Genomic DNA, 18,122 nt, shown 5'->3' on the forward strand with positions numbered 1-18,122 from the left:
CTCGTAGGCGGTGGAAAAGGTGGTCTTTTAAAAGAGAGCAAAAAGTAGGATGAAGGTGGTGAAGGGAGGGCATGCCAGTGTTCAAAGGGGGGCGGGTGGGGGGGATGAAGAGCTTTAAGGTGGCGGTCATGTTCAAGGCTAATGGGAGTATGAAGTTGTTTACAGATGATTATATTTGTGGTTTTGCACAGTCCACATTTTGTGATTAAAGACGTTAGAACGATTTACTTTTACAAACTGTGTAAACCAAGTACAATAGACATCGGCACAGAAGTTGCCATAGAATATAAATGCAGGTAATGATGTTACAGATGATAGTTGATATACCCTGTATGCCACAGATTAGCATACACATTAAAATTCCAGCAATGTGAATTACAATTAGTTACATAGGGGTTAATTTGGAGTTTGGCAGGCCTGACTCCTGCTGTGAGTCGGTGGGGCTCTCGCACGCGGTGCCCCTTTTCAGAGGCATGGGGATTGCAGAGGGTTTGATAGTAGAGCAATAGCTGGTGCTGCCATCGCAGCACATTCGTTCAACACAGGGCCATCAGGTTATAGATGGTTGCCCCACTCAATTCAAACCATCACTAGCAGGGCACAAGTCGGGGGTACACCAGGTCCGGCTCTAGGATTCTAGCTCAGGGAGGGCCATGAACAAGGATGGGTGGGCCACAAAACTGAATGGGTTCAAAACCCATTCTCAAAAGGGCCTGGGTCTTTCTCCCTTCTGTTTTAAAGCCATCCAAGTTTTTTTTTTAATGATATTGCTTTTTTGCCATTCTAGCCTCTGGCAATATTTCCAGCATTCATATCTCCCCCTTAATGGAAGTAACAACATGCTTGAACTGCTAGTAGTTCCGGTTGTTTTGTAGCGTGTATTTGGTTTACATATTGTAAACAGTAATTAATGTGTACAAAATAATAAAAAAGAAGCTTTATTCAGGAAAAGAATACTGCAGTGCCCTGTACCAAACAAATATGTTCAGAATAGAAAGCACTATAATGTGTACTACTGAGCTCTGCTTAGCCACTCAAGTAATAAAAAAAGACTTCCACAGGAGTTAAGGGTACAATGGGCGTGCACAATGAACCTTAAAACACCCATCTTTAAGGCACTGAAATACATCAGATAAGATGCTTTTGAAAAAGATCACTGTGTTATGGTGCAAAATGGTTGCAAATGGAGCATGTGAGAGGGAGTGACAGTGTTCAGGATATCTGTGCTGTTCATTTGTGCATGCAGCAGCTACCAACCCTGCTGCATCACGCTTGTCCCTAGGCATGAAATTAGCTTATTCTGGGTTGAATCAGGACCAAAAATTGGCCCGGGCACCAAAAGCTAGCGGCCCACCTTTGCAGATCGCAACCTTTCATGAAATATTGCTTGGATAGTATCAGGGAGACAATCTTGGGAGACATTTGTGATACATTAAACTTTTCAAATATTCTAGGACCATTAGCATTATCCACTTGCTGGAAACACTATAATTTCTCTGCAGCTCACTCACACGTTTTCCAATGAATCTGTCCCTGAATCAGTGGCTCACTGTTAGATCCTCTAAGCGCTTACTCACTCTCCAATCTCTGAAGCCTCTCTGTCCTTAAACTCCTGGTCATTCTTATGAATCCTTGCTTGGCCCTGACCAACATGACCCCAGAATCTCATGCGTCATGTCTTTAGGCTTCTGTTCACACCGAAGAATCCATAGGTACTGCTCATCCTTAGGCCTTCAGACTCCTGCTCATCATCTATTGGTCTCTAAACTACCCACTTATTAAAGGTATCCTCGAGCTCATTTCCACTCTCCGGTCCTTTGAGACGCCTGCTCGGGCTCAGATGCTTAAGGTTCCAGTTCACTCTCAGGTGTCTTTAGATTCCAGCGAATCTGGTCACCTGATTTGCATGTTCACCATCAGAGCCCGTAGCTCCAGCTCAGTCTTACTTGGAAGCTCCAGGGCATGCTAATGTCCCTGAGGATAATGAATACCATGAAATTCCGCATAACTTATAGATCTGTATAGCTTCCTTGATGTTTTGCTCACCCTAAGGGCATGAGATGTATTGTCACCACCAGAGGGCTGAAGCTCCTGATCACCCTCAATCCTCGCAGTGGGCATTGGGGGTGAACATATGCTTCAGAGGCAAAGCCGAGTTTAGGCCCCTTAGCCTCAAGCTCACCCTCACAGTCCTTAGCTTTATGAGTACTCCAAGTTGCCAGAAACTCTACTCACTCCAAGATCTTCAAGGCTCCTGTTTGTCCGAATGGCTCTGGCTCACCTGGGCGTGCTAAGGTTCCTGCTCAGTGTCATTTACTTGTGGTGCCTGGCCACGGTCAATTGCCCAGAGGTTCCCACTCACGGACATTAATCCCAGGAGCTCTGGTCCACCTTAGGCCCCAGAGGCACATGGCATCCTCAAGTTGCTGAATCTTCAACTCAATTTCACATACCAGAAGATCTTGTTTACCTTCAGGTCACTGGCTTTCCTGGTCACCCTGGGGTCTCCTAATATCTCTGCCCACCCTTATGAAGTCAGAAATCTCACTAATAAACTTCAGGCTTCAGTGGCTGTACACATCCAATTCTTTCATCGACCCTTTTAGTTTCCACACAGAAGTCTCTCTATGTGTGATGTCTTAGGGGGTATAACACAGCTTGGTACTTGGTGACTGTGGGAAGAGACATGATCTGAATCTGCTTGACATGCTGGAGGAAATCACTTCATCTACAGCCATTCTTTTCATTTTCTATATATTACCGATGCCTTGCTCTTTATTTCATCACCCACATGTATGAGCGGGCCCTTCACTCCTCCTGCTAGTGTTTATCCCTCTCTCCCCTATCTTTACTCTCTCATTTCCCCAGCTCTCTCACGTTCTCACTGACCACATCTATTATATTTTCTATGTTCCTATATGTCTGTCCTACCAATTCTTCATTCTGGCTTCCTCTCATTCTACAAACCCCTCTATCTATTTTAATCCTCTTCTTTATCATTCCCCCTCCCATTATTCCATCTCCCACGTTATCCATCTTTATTTTCATGTCTCTCTCGCTATCTTTCTCTCTCTCCGTAGTTGCCCGATATTCCCCATTACCATTGCCCCTGCACTATTCCCCTCCCTCTCTCTTAGTCTATAATTTCCCCCTCTCTCTAATTTCTCTGTCTCCCACATACACTCTGTATTTCGTTGTTTTTCTACTTCCCAAGTCCACATTCAACACTTTCTCAAATCCTATTGCATCTGAGTTTTACTTCAGTTCTTTTTTCTGTCTTGAATAGGTCCTTTTCTTCAATTGTGTTTTCTCATGTCAGTCACCCTCATTTCCCTCCAGCCCTTGAACTTATTTGTGTCCTGAACCTAATGTTGTATTTCATTGTGTTCTATTTACTGAGCTGCTGCTGTCAGTAGCTACCTGCTTTATCAAACCTTGACGTTTGCAGAAGACCATTTTCTGTAGAAATTAACTAAATAGCTGTCCTTGTAAGGGGTTTCATTTCTGCATGCTTTCCAAGGTTATTCAGGGAAGTGGAGGGGCCTTGTTCTACCTTTAGGAGTCTTAAAGGAAAATCCACCTATTTCTAGAGGAATTGTTAGATACAGTGGAGAATCCACAGGTGGCATTTCTTTTACCATTCTATCCCTTTCTAGAAGGGATAGTACCATATTAGCCCTTTCCTGGGTTCTACTCCTGCTTTGGCTCTTCATCAAGGTATCGCCTACCTCTAAATCAATTGTAGCCTTCTGGACCGTCAGAATATGAAGTGTGTGTGATCCATCCTTTCCTTATTATTACTGACTAGGAAACTTCTAACACCCTCATCTGCATCCATCCTTTGTCATTCACTATTCTTTTTCTACCCTTGCCATGCCCTTCTCTCCACTTTGATTTCCTACCCTGTCTTTACCAATCTCTTGCTCTACCCTTCTCCCCTCTTAGACTGTCCTCACTTCATCTTCATCTTGAATCAAGTTTTTAATTGCAACATTGTTAAAATCTAATTTTCCTTTTACCCATTTCTAGTAATCTTTTTCTAAGTGTAAAGTTATTTCAGTCCTTAGTGTTTTTTCTGAAGTTCCATCACTTTTAGCTGTGGGCAGCATCCTTCCCATTCCATAAACGGATGGAACTAAAATGAAACCTCAAATCTCAATTTGTTGTGTCACTGCACAGTTTTTAAACCAAGAATGCTGGTAGTAGGCTTTTCTATACGATCGTTGTGGCCTGCTGCGAGGGACTAAAGCTAACATTTCCCGTCCAAGACTTGTTAATGGTGCTACTCAAAAGCATCAGCCGCTCCCTGAGGACCCAAAGTCACCTCCTTAGGCCTGGGATGGGAGGAGATGCACAATTGCTGTGCCTCATGTGCCGGACCATTGTCATTCTGCCCAAGACAATCGACTGGCCTGGCTCTGTTGCTTGCTGAGAGTCACACTTGAGCTGTAGCAACTTTTTGGGTTGTGCACCAGCAGGCAAGTCGGCCCAGGAATGTGGACCTGCTTTTCCACTTCTGAATGGCCTTGGGTGGGCCAGGATCTTCCTTGAGTGGGCCTCACCCATCCTCTAGAGCTGGGCCGGGGTACACATGGGTAGTTGGTGTCCACCCATAATTTCCACAAGGCATGGCAGTCCCATGTGGGTAAATCATACAGTGACTTTAAATATGTGTGAACATTGAAAATGCGCACATCCCAGTATTTGGGCACTCCCTCTGGTTCACAAATAGATTGACTCCATATGGTTTTATGAATTTATTCAATAAGGGTTAGTTGTTTTTCAAAAGTTCATCAGTGGATTATTTGCATCCAATTCATTATATTTTTCACAAAATCATCATCGCTCCTATGCATTTCGGGTCCATTACCCTTTCTCAAGGAGCACTGTAAAAATAAGAACGATCTATATTGACATCATGGTTATATAACCTAAAGATAACATATTCAGAAAGAGCATTTCCCAAAAAGTAAAACCAAACGTGTGCATTCAAAAAACAAACGAAAGTCTGTGCAGACAGATGTATAAGTAACCAAGGAATATAGGAAAGTTGACCAAACGAGGGGACTGGGGGGTGTGTCAGAATGGAATTGGCGCGCCCAGAAAAAGGAGTGGGTGCGTTACGAAAATGCTGGGGTAAATAATAAATGCTCACGTGTAAGCGGAGCTGTAATGCGGTGCTGAAAAGAAAAAGTAAACACGGGCGGTTAGGTTGTCGCTCGAAAAGCGAGTGCAGCTGTAAGCAAAAGTTTGCTGCCGGGTCTCAGCTTATGGGCTTACCGATATGGGATTTTGGGTGGGGACAAACGAAGTCTCCTGGTCGTTTAACTGCAACTCAGGCTCGCCGGGCTGAAGTGACGGCTCGCGAGTGAAATTGACACAACATAAAAGCGAAATGGGATCGGCCAACATAGAAATTGACGAAGGACCAGGTGGTATTGGCTGTGGGGGCCATATTGAAATGGGCAAATGACATGAACGTGAAGTTAGTAAAACAAACAAGGTGACATGAGTTAACGAGTGATCAAGGAGTGAAAATAGCAAACGTATAAACGGACGAAATAACAAGATGACGAAAATATTGTCAGGAGTGGGTGATATTGACATAAACATAAACATAAAAAAATGCAAATGAAAAAATGCATAAACATCTCAGTGAACTCGCACAATGTAAATGTGTCCATTATATACCCAGCTGGGTATTTTACAGAAAGCAGCTTAGCTCAATACGATCATTAAGACCGAAAGGTTTATATGATTGCAAATGGTAAATCCATGAAGTTTCCCTTTGTAATAGAAACTTGTTGTTGTCTCTTCCTTCTTTTTTTTCAACCATCTCGAGAACCAAAAATTTCAATTGTGCCACAGTGTGTTGATTTTCCATGAAGTGTGCCGCCACACTAGATTTGGTTTGCTTTGTCCTGATGTTGGATTTGTGTTCATTTAATCTAACTTTGATTTTTCGCTCAGTTTTGCCTATGTAGATCTTACCACATGGGCATTTAAGGAGGTAAATTAGGTTGGATGAATCACACGTTGCGTTGACTTTCAGGTTAATTGCTGTCCCTCTCATTGGGTGGTTGATTTTGTTACCAATGATGATGTTGTTACAACTGTTGCAGTTAAGCCACGGTTTAGTGCCTTTGTAGATGGGTGAAATGGGTGTTTCTTTTGACAGGATCTCCTTCAGGTTGTTAGCTCTGGTGTATGCAAAAATCGGAGGGTTTTTAAACATATCTTTGAAATCAGGTTCTGATGCCAGAATTCTCCAATGTTGTAAGATGATTTTTTTGTATCTTCCACTCAGTGTTGAGTATTTAGAGACGACTACCATCCGGTTGGTCTCTTTTCTGGTTGTCTTTTTCAAAGCTGTTTGACGTTCAATTCTGGATACTTTAGTTTTGGCCTCCTCTGTGGTTTCCTGTGGGTATCCTCTGGCTGTGAATCTTAAACTCATTTCATCGATCCGTTGGACCAAAGTATCCGGATTGGATACAATACGTTTAACTCGCAACATTTGGCTGTACGGAAGGTGACGTTTTAGCGAATGTTGATGAAAGCTAGCGAAGTGCAAAGTATTATTGCGGTCTGTTGGCTTTCTGTAAAGGTCTGTAATTAAACCGGTATCAGATCTAGTGATTAGAACGTCCAGAAAATTAATTTGGGTGTCATCAAGATTCCATGTCATTTGTATTCTGTGGTCTTTAGTGTTTAGGTTGTTGAGTTCATCTTCCAACATGGTTTTGGTGCCTTTCCACATGAAGAATAGGTCGTCGATGTACCTAACGTACATCAACAAGTTTTCGGTCCAAGATAGATTGTCATAGATGTACTTTTGTTCGAAGTCAGACATGTAAATATTAGCATACGCTGGAGCAGCGCAATTGCCCATGGACATCCCAGAAGATTGTTGGAACCAGTGGTTGTTGTGACAAAAATAGCTATGATAAAGTGTGTAAATCATAAGCTCCATCAGAAAAACTTTCATGGCTTCCGGGATATTGCTGTGTGCTAGGGTTTTCTCAATGGCTTCTATTCCACCTCTATGTGGAATTGAGGTGTACAAACTGTTCACATCCGCGGTGCAGAAGGTCAGGTTGTCGTTTTGATTTATTTTGATTTCCGACAGTTTGAGTATAAACTCGGTGGTGTCTTTCACGTAGCTTTTTGATTCTTTGACGAATGGTTGGAGATAACGGTCAAGAAATTTGCCTACGGGCTCATGAAGAGATCCCTTGGTGGACACAATAGGCCGCATTGGCGGGTCCTTTAAGTTTTTGTGTATCTTGGGTAATAAAGTTATGGTGGGACTTCTTGGGTAATCAACCACTAAGTATTTCTTGGTGCGTTCATCGATGATGCCTGTATCGTAAGCTTTGTCAATGATTGATATCAATGCGGCTTTGTATGAACTGGTAGGATTGGATTCTAGTGGGATGTAAGTATCGGATTCACTGATGTGTTCATCCATCTTGGTGTCATACATACTAGAGTTCATAACGACGAGAGCCCCGCCTTTATCAGCTTTTATGCATTTAATCAATTTGTTGTTGGCGATCTTCTTAAGTGTGTCATTATCTTTCTGTGTCAGATTTCTAGTCCCAGTTCTTTTCTTGAAGTTTATTTTGCCCAAATCTTGTTTGACTAAAGTCTCAAACGTGTCTATACTTTTGTGACTGGTAGGTGGTATATATGAGCTCGTTGGTCGTAATCCACAGAGTTGATCCGGTTTCTGATCCATAGTTGGTGGAATCACATTCTCAAAAAAGTGTCGTAACCTTAATTTCCTTGTTAATTTAAATGTGCTGGTTTCTAATTCCAATTGATTGGTGTATGAGGTGGGAATAAAGGATGTACCTTTTTGCAGAAGCTCAGTCTCATGTTGTGATAGTTGGGTGTCAGAGATATTAATCACTAGCGATTCTGCTTCTTTTTGTCCTTCTTGGAGCCTCTTGTGTTTGGGGCTTCTGGTTCCTTTTCTCTTGCTTCGCCTGGGTCGTCGGTTTCTGGGGGGCCTCTCTCTAAAAAAGGACCTCTGTTAGATGTAGAAGCACTCTCTTCCGTTTGTGTTCTATTTTGATCTTGACCCCTGTTAGTGTCAAGGGTTGTCTTCCTGGTTTGCCTGCTCGAAGTGTCGCTCCCAGAGGAGGAGGTATCGGTGTGTTGACTTGTCGGTTTATTGCGACGACGTTGGGCATAAATATCAGCCCAAGTATATACCTCATCCAATTGGTAATCTAAGGTATCACGTTTGAATTTCCTAAGTTTCCTGTCATTGATATCCTTAGTATGTTTATCCAGTTGGATTTTCATATCCTCTAACATTTGTGAAATGTCTTCTGTTGTTTTGAACACTTCAATTTCTTTCTCAACCTCTTTAATTTCATTGGTGAGTTCAACCAGAATGTTAGACAATTCTTCGATGATAAGCAGTATGAGATCTAAACTGCATTTGTTTAGAATTGCGTTCCACTTAGCTTGGAAGTTTTTAGAGTTCTTGCACAAAGACGGTTTGAGTGCGATTCTGAGTCCACGGGGAATGCGGAGAGCTTGGTGGTATTTTACTAATGTCTTTGCGTGCAGTTGCTGGTTGATGCGTCGTTTAGATAAGTATAGGAGATGTTTGACACATTGTTCTCTTGTGCGAGTGCTGGACTCTTGTGATACGTCGTCTTGGATTAATGCATAGATGCGTTCTTTTTCATCATCTCCATATGCTAGGAGGTCTGCTCTTGCTTCTGTGGATTTTGAGATAGTTTCGTATTGCATACTGATTGCGTGCTATTGCCTTTGATGGGCGGATCGACTGTTAGACTCAAAAAGTAGGATGGGCAATGCACTGCGTGGTTGATGGAAAAGGTATGATTAAATTTTCAAAAATACGTTTTGAGGTTTAAAGGTGCTCCAACTGGTGGCGTAACCGTCCGTTTACGCCAGAGTTATGACTTTAAATATGTGTGAACATTGAAAATGCGCACATCCCAGTATTTGGGCACTCCCTCTGGTTCACAAATAGATTGACTCCATATGGTTTTATGAATTTATTCAATAAGGGTTAGTTGTTTTTCAAAAGTTCATCAGTGGATTATTTGCATCCAATTCATTATATTTTTCACAAAATCATCATCGCTCCGATGCATTTCGGGTCCATTACCCTTTCTCAAGGAGCACTGTAAAAATAAGAACGATCTATATTGACATCATGGTTATATAACCTAAAGATAACATATTCAGAAAGAGCATTTCCCAAAAAGTAAAACCAAACGTGTGCATTCAAAAAACAAACGAAAGTCTGTGCAGACAGATGTATAAGTAACCAAGGAATATAGGAAAGTTGACCAAACGAGGGGACTGGGGGGTGTGTCAGAATGGAATTGGCGCGCCCAGAAAAAGGAGTGGGTGCGTTACGAAAATGCTGGGGTAAATAATAAATGCTCACGTGTAAGCGGAGCTGTAATGCGGTGCTGAAAAGAAAAAGTAAACACGGGCGGTTAGGTTGTCGCTCGAAAAGCGAGTGCAGCTGTAAGCAAAAGTTTGCTGCCGGGTCTCAGCTTATGGGCTTACCGATATGGGATTTTGGGTGGGGACAAACGAAGTCTCCTGGTCGTTTAACTGCAACTCAGGCTCGCCGGGCTGAAGTGACGGCTCGCGAGTGAAATTGACACAACATAAAAGCGAAATGGGATCGGCCAACATAGAAATTGACGAAGGACCAGGTGGTATTGGCTGTGGGGGCCATATTGAAATGGGCAAATGACATGAACGTGAAGTTAGTAAAACAAACAAGGTGACATGAGTTAACGAGTGATCAAGGAGTGAAAATAGCAAACGTATAAACGGACGAAATAACAAGATGACGAAAATATTGTCAGGAGTGGGTGATATTGACATAAACATAAACATAAAAAAATGCAAATGAAAAAATGCATAAACATCTCAGTGAACTCGCACAATGTAAATGTGTCCATTATATACCCAGCTGGGTATTTTACAGAAAGCAGCTTAGCTCAATACGATCATTAAGACCGAAAGGTTTATATGATTGCAAATGGTAAATCCATGAAGTTTCCCTTTGTAATAGAAACTTGTTGTTGTCTCTTCCTTCTTTTTTTTCAACCATCTCGAGAACCAAAAATTTCAATTGTGCCACAGTGTGTTGATTTTCCATGAAGTGTGCCGCCACACTAGATTTGGTTTGCTTTGTCCTGATGTTGGATTTGTGTTCATTTAATCTAACTTTGATTTTTCGCTCAGTTTTGCCTATGTAGATCTTACCACATGGGCATTTAAGGAGGTAAATTAGGTTGGATGAATCACACTATGGATCAGAAACCGGATCAACTCTGTGGATTACGACCAACGAGCTCATATATACCACCTACCAGTCACAAAAGTATAGACACGTTTGAGACTTTAGTCAAACAAGATTTGGGCAAAATAAACTTCAAGAAAAGAACTGGGACTAGAAATCTGACACAGAAAGATAATGACACACTTAAGAAGATCGCCAACAACAAATTGATTAAATGCATAAAAGCTGATAAAGGCGGGGCTCTCGTCGTTATGAACTCTAGTATGTATGACACCAAGATGGATGAACACATCAGTGAATCCGATACTTACATCCCACTAGAATCCAATCCTACCAGTTCATACAAAGCCGCATTGATATCAATCATTGACAAAGCTTACGATACAGGCATCATCGATGAACGCACCAAGAAATACTTAGTGGTTGATTACCCAAGAAGTCCCACCATAACTTTATTACCCAAGATACACAAAAACTTAAAGGACCCGCCAATGCGGCCTATTGTGTCCACCAAGGGATCTCTTCATGAGCCCGTAGGCAAATTTCTTGACCGTTATCTCCAACCATTCGTCAAAGAATCAAAAAGCTACGTGAAAGACACCACCGAGTTTATACTCAAACTGTCGGAAATCAAAATAAATCAAAACGACAACCTGACCTTCTGCACCGCGGATGTGAACAGTTTGTACACCTCAATTCCACATAGAGGTGGAATAGAAGCCATTGAGAAAACCCTAGCACACAGCAATATCCCGGAAGCCATGAAAGTTTTTCTGATGGAGCTTATGATTTACACACTTTATCATAGCTATTTTTGTCACAACAACCACTGGTTCCAACAATCTTCTGGGATGTCCATGGGCAATTGCGCTGCTCCAGCGTATGCTAATATTTACATGTCTGACTTCGAACAAAAGTACATCTATGACAATCTATCTTGGACCGAAAACTTGTTGATGTACGTTAGGTACATCGACGACCTATTCTTCATGTGGAAAGGCACCAAAACCATGTTGGAAGATGAACTCAACAACCTAAACACTAAAGACCACAGAATACAAATGACATGGAATCTTGATGACACCCAAATTAATTTTCTGGACGTTCTAATCACTAGATCTGATACCGGTTTAATTACAGACCTTTACAGAAAGCCAACAGACCGCAATAATACTTTGCACTTCGCTAGCTTTCATCAACATTCGCTAAAACGTCACCTTCCGTACAGCCAAATGTTGCGAGTTAAACGTATTGTATCCAATCCGGATACTTTGGTCCAACGGATCGATGAAATGAGTTTAAGATTCACAGCCAGAGGATACCCACAGGAAACCACAGAGGAGGCCAAAACTAAAGTATCCAGAATTGAACGTCAAACAGCTTTGAAAAAGACAACCAGAAAAGAGACCAACCGGATGGTAGTCGTCTCTAAATACTCAACACTGAGTGGAAGATACAAAAAAATCATCTTACAACATTGGAGAATTCTGGCATCAGAACCTGATTTCAAAGATATGTTTAAAAACCCTCCGATTTTTGCATACACCAGAGCTAACAACCTGAAGGAGATCCTGTCAAAAGAAACACCCATTTCACCCATCTACAAAGGCACTAAACCGTGGCTTAACTGCAACAGTTGTAACAACATCATCATTGGTAACAAAATCAACCACCCAATGAGAGGGACAGCAATTAACCTGAAAGTCAACGCAACGTGTGATTCATCCAACCTAATTTACCTCCTTAAATGCCCATGTGGTAAGATCTACATAGGCAAAACTGAGCGAAAAATCAAAGTTAGATTAAATGAACACAAATCCAACATCAGGACAAAGCAAACCAAATCTAGTGTGGCGGCACACTTCATGGAAAATCAACACACTGTGGCACAATTGAAATTTTTGGTTCTCGAGATGGTTGAAAAAAAAGAAGGAAGAGACAACAACAAGTTTCTATTACAAAGGGAAACTTCATGGATTTACCATTTGCAATCATATAAACCTTTCGGTCTTAATGATCGTATTGAGCTAAGCTGCTTTCTGTAAAATACCCAGCTGGGTATATAATGGACACATTTACATTGTGCGAGTTCACTGAGATGTTTATGCATTTTTTCATTTGCATTTTTTTATGTTTATGTTTATGTCAATATCACCCACTCCTGACAATATTTTCGTCATCTTGTTATTTCGTCCGTTTATACGTTTGCTATTTTCACTCCTTGATCACTCGTTAACTCATGTCACCTTGTTTGTTTTACTAACTTCACGTTCATGTCATTTGCCCATTTCAATATGGCCCCCACAGCCAATACCACCTGGTCCTTCGTCAATTTCTATGTTGGCCGATCCCATTTCGCTTTTATGTTGTGTCAATTTCACTCGCGAGCCGTCACTTCAGCCCGGCGAGCCTGAGTTGCAGTTAAACGACCAGGAGACTTCGTTTGTCCCCACCCAAAATCCCATATCGGTAAGCCCATAAGCTGAGACCCGGCAGCAAACTTTTGCTTACAGCTGCACTCGCTTTTCGAGCGACAACCTAACCGCCCGTGTTTACTTTTTCTTTTCAGCACCGCATTACAGCTCCGCTTACACGTGAGCATTTATTATTTACCCCAGCATTTTCGTAACGCACCCACTCCTTTTTCTGGGCGCGCCAATTCCATTCTGACACACCCCCCAGTCCCCTCGTTTGGTCAACTTTCCTATATTCCTTGGTTACTTATACATCTGTCTGCACAGACTTTCGTTTGTTTTTTGAATGCACACGTTTGGTTTTACTTTTTGGGAAATGCTCTTTCTGAATATGTTATCTTTAGGTTATATAACCATGATGTCAATATAGATCGTTCCTATTTTTACAGTGCTCCTTGAGAAAGGGTAATGGACCCGAAATGCATCGGAGCGATGATGATTTTGTGAAAAATATAATGAATTGGATGCAAATAATCCACTGATGAACTTTTGAAAAACAACTAACCCTTATTGAATAAATTCATAAAACCATATGGAGTCAATCTATTTGTGAACCAGAGGGAGTGCCCAAATACTGGGATGTGCGCATTTTCAATGTTCACACATATTTAAAGTCATAACTCTGGCGTAAACGGACGGTTACGCCACCAGTTGGAGCACCTTTAAACCTCAAAACGTATTTTTGAAAATTTAATCATACCTTTTCCATCAACCACGCAGTGCATTGCCCATCCTACTTTTTAAATCATACAGTGACCTTAAAGGGCAAGGAGCAAACGTCCTGTGCGCTAGGGCCTTTATTTTTTCTGTTTACTAGAAACAAACTATTGCTTTACGATTCTGTTTTCTTAAAACAAAAAACTTTTGCTGAGCGAGTGCATCAGACATGGTGCCTGCAGTAGAGCCAGTGCACTGGCAGCTTTGCTGAAGACACACAAATACCTGCCTCCCTGGCAGCAATCCCTAGATTTGGTATGTGGTCCTCAAACCATTAGATTGGAGGTCATGACCTCCGCTGCCGTGGTGGACCAGTGGGCCACCCATCAGGATCTAAATAACTTGCCTCCATCTGTATCACAACTGGTGCTCATGTAAAGCGCTCTGATACCTTCGGGTCTAGTTTGCACTATATAAAACTCCCCAAAAAACAACAACAAAAAACTCCAAGAGTGTTTGGCTACCCTTGCTATGTTACTTAATAATACATATGTACCTAGAACATAGGATCCTACTGTAGTGGATGGGAGTAGTCAGTTTCACCCAGAGGTTATTTATTGGACTATAGGGAGATTAGCCTCTGAAGCCAGTCAAGGTGCTCAGCGATAGTCATGTGTGAGTGGTTCTGAAGTGTTTATTGAGTATGGTCCAGCAGTGGTTTGACTCCTTTTTGAAGGCCTTTAGAGCTGTGAGGAAGCAGCATGAGTTTGACATCGCTTGACCAGTGCTGCATTTCACAATCCTGTTGCACTAATCCACATCCGGTACTACACCAATCCACATCCAGTACTACAATTACCTCATGGAACACCACCCTGTAGGTAGTCAAAATGGTGGAGCCAGAAGGGAAATTCAAGACGCGATCCCAGGTCCTTTCTCGGCATGGTTACAACACCTACGTTTGTGAATTTTGGGTGTGAGCTGGATTATTAAAAAGTATTCAAAAATTGGCAGTCTAAAGCTCTGAAACCAATCGACACAGTGCAACAGCAGAATGCCATTCAGACGGTGTGCTGCAATATCGGGAAATGAAGTACGTTTATGGACAACGGAAAACACTGGGATATTTGAGACAATATTGAATGTTTTATAGAAAATGAAATAGTAAAACACATTAAGAAAAGGGCGGAAAAGCAACAAAAAGAAACTAACAAAAATATGCTTTCTAAAGCGAAATATCCAATAGACTGGCCGCATACAAAGGAAACACACTTTACTGTTTTTTTCGTAATTGTAGCAGTATTCATAAAGCGGAGAGCGTCTCTTCCCCCACTGAATCTGAATGTGAGAATTTCCTGCAGTGTTTCCACTACCAAGGTCGCTTTATGATTTACATGCATTAGCCCACAGATTTCCCAAGAGGCACAAAAACAATTACAAGCTTAATTTAACCATTCCCATTAATTGCAGAGCTCTTAATAGCTTTCTGTCTCACTAGCACAGCCACCATCCATCAGAGGGCGTTTAAATCTTCTGCCAGTGCATCTGAAGCAGTCTTACCTGTGACAGGGAGGCAGTCCGCGCCATCAATATCTTGGTTCTCTTAAATCCAGGATCACCTTCTGCCAGCACTTTCATCGTTTTCTTGCCAATAAATTCGAGTGCGTCCAGGCCGCCAGTCAGAACAGTTTTCCCCTTCATATAACAACAGGCACTTTATCAGGTAAACATGATACTCATATTGAATGGTATTAAACATAAGCTGTAAAATTTAAATTAATCTTTATTTTATTTTTTCTAGCAGAAGAGCCACATTTAGTGTTCCATTGATAAAGTTCCATGGTGCTGCTGTGCATGAATGATATTATGGTATTGTGTAAGGTGCTGGAGCCATCACTCATTTTGGGGACAGGGACACATTTTTTATCAGACTTTAACCCAGAAGAGGAAAAAATAAGCAAAACATGGAGAAAGAAGAAGGAAGAGAAAAATAGCAAAACAAAATTAAAGGGAGAAGGCAGGGATGAAAACGAGCTGGCAAAAGAAAAAAAAAGAAAAATGAATTTTAAAGGAATACGGTGGAATCAGAATCTGGGCAGTCCTGGCATCAAGCAATACAATGGAGGGGGGGAGCACTGCACTGCACAGAGGTGGGGAGTTATCCGTTTGCACAGAAAAGAGAGTTTAGTATTGTGCACTTTAGCCTAAGCCTTGAATTGCTGTCAACCAGAGTAAGACTAAACCCAGCCAACAACCAATTCTGAAACCTAGAATTAAGCATTTTATGGAGTTCAAAACCAGGCATTCAAAACCAGGACTGTTTGAGCTGTCTGCCTATAGAGGTCTTTTCATGTCTCTACTGGCCGCCCCCCTTCTTTGCTCCTCTGTTACATCCTCCAATTTAAATTTGTAACTATTATTCTGTTTGATTTCGCGATTAAATCTGAATTATTTTGTTAACCAGCTATGTACACTTTGGATAACAATGTCTTCAAATTAAATGCATTGATTAGAAAACTCTAATAAAGAAATATTATTTTTATACAAAAAGAGCTAAGCAAACAAATAAAATCAATCACGCTTTTTGGGTTCTGGTGATTGCCAGAAATCCCCCAAAACACGTTAAGACTGAACCACAAACGCATTTATGAGTAGCAGAAGTGGTATTACAGTGTACATTTTTACATACTCTTATATGCCTTTGTGAGTCCAACCTGAAATGTCCAACTTTCTTTTAGTAAAAGTGCAAAAAGAGAACAGTCCTTTCTAGTTATAATAATTGCATATGAATATGTAGTGACTGTTCCCATTAAAGTCTCGTATTAGATGTTCTGGGGCCAATTCACAAACCATGTTTTATTATCTAAAAGAGATCTACGTGATTACTATTTTACCTAAATCAAAATGCATTTGTGAACAGGTCTCTTGAACCTCTGTGCTTCGTGCTCAGGGTGTGACCTGAATGCCTGTTATTGACACTTGCCTTGCAACATTTACCTCTTTCTCCTAGTGTACAACCCCCCCCCCCCATTCCCCCCCAGGGCGACAGAAAGCCCACTAGGCACAGACTTTTTTTTAAGCAATGTGTCTACCTGTTGATTTTGAGCCCTAGCACAGCACAGCTGGCACATAGGGAAACCTAGCAAACCTGTACATTTTTGAAAAGTAGACACCAAGGGAATCCAGGATGGGGTGACTCGGCTAGCTCTCACCAGGTTCTGTTAGCCATAATCCCTTGCAAACCTCAAAATTTGTAAAAAGAAAACATATTTTCTTCACATTTGTGTGGAGGAAAGTTCTGGAATCTTCATGGATCCACAAAATCCCACCCACTCCGCTTTTCCCAAAGTCTTCCAAGAAAAATGGTACCTCACTTGTGTGGGTGGGTTAAGTACCCGCGACAGGCAAGTGCCCAAAACCCATTGAGGCGTGCTCAAAATGACCTATCAGAAAACAACCTGGTTTTGCACGGGGGGAACTAGACAACCATGGGAGTCCAGCAAGGTATGGCTTGCGTGGGTCCCCCAACATTGCCCTACCCAGAATTCCCTGCAAACCTCAAATTTAGCTAAATAAATAATTTTTTTCTCAAATTTCTGTGTGGGAAAGTTCTGGAATCTGCTTGGATCCATAAATTTCCTACCACCCAGCATTATTATTATTATTGAGTCTTGTATAGCGTGTGGTTACCCTTGGGCATCCCAGCGCTCGTCCAGAGTACACACCAAAACAGCAGAGCACTAAGCAGGGAACAGATGAGTCTTTAAAAGTTTGCGAAATCGCAAGGTGCCAGTTTCGGAGCGAAGGGCATGCGGAAGGGAGTTCCATAATGCTGCCACGTTGACGGAAAATCTTCTACTGCCAGTCCTGGCTTTTTTTACTTTCGCGACTTGCAAGAGATGTTGGTGGTCTGAGCGGAGGGCGCGAGGGGCCTTATAAGGTTGGACCATACTCCGCAGCATAGGGGGCCCTTTTCCCTGCAAGATTTTGTGAGCCATGCAGAGTGCTTTAAACTTCACCCTCTCTCTCACAGGGAGCCAGTGGAGCGCCTTCAGCGCAGGTCGGGCTGACTGCCGCCTGGGAAGGTCCGTCAAAAGCCTGGCGGCAGCATTTTGCACTTGTTGCAATTTGTTTAGGGTTGATTCTGGAGCCCCCAGAAACAGCGCATTGCTGTAGTCCAGCCGTGAAATGATGAGACCCTGGATTAGTAACCTCCTAGTGGCCATCGGGAGGAGGGGTAGGATCTTCCGGGCTGACCGGAGCAGGCCGAAACACACGCCTGCGGTCTTTTTTGCGTGTGTATTGAAGGATAGGTCCTGCTCCAGCCACACCCCCAAGCTCTTAATCTCCTGTTTTGGGGTAGGTGGCGCTCCCAGACAGCTAGGCCAGCTACTTGGGGACAAGGAGGGAGGGGAGTTCCCCAGCATCATCAGTTCGGTTTTTGAAATGTTAAGTTTAAGTGCTGAGTTGCACATCCAGGTGAAGACCCTGGCTAAACATGTGTGCAGCAGGTCGGGTTGGTTCGCCGGCTGGGGAAGCCCAACCACCAACTGGGTATCATCCGCATAGCTGATGATCTTGATACCCAGTGGCAGTACCACACTCTCCAGTGGGGCCATATAGATATTAAATAGTGTGGGGCTCAGCGATGAGCCCTGTGGCACACCACACTGGAGGGG

The 18,122-nt window shown here is 42.3% G+C and overlaps 1 protein-coding gene across 1 annotated transcript in view; it reads right to left on the minus strand.

Annotated features, from left to right (window-relative positions):
- Positions 1 to 18,122, minus strand: part of FAM114A1 (family with sequence similarity 114 member A1) — a 226,055-nt gene that overhangs the window by 145,322 nt on the left and 62,611 nt on the right. Inside the window, exon 6 of the mRNA XM_086963982.1 lies at positions 15,004 to 15,138. Coding sequence (XP_086820108.1) covers positions 15,004 to 15,138 — 135 coding nt within the window. The remainder of the gene's footprint in view (positions 1 to 15,003; positions 15,139 to 18,122) is intronic.

The sequence above is a fragment of the Lissotriton vulgaris genome, chromosome 3_2, assembly GCF_964263255.1.
Source record: "Lissotriton vulgaris chromosome 3_2, aLisVul1.2, whole genome shotgun sequence".
NCBI lineage: Eukaryota > Metazoa > Chordata > Amphibia > Caudata > Salamandridae > Lissotriton > Lissotriton vulgaris.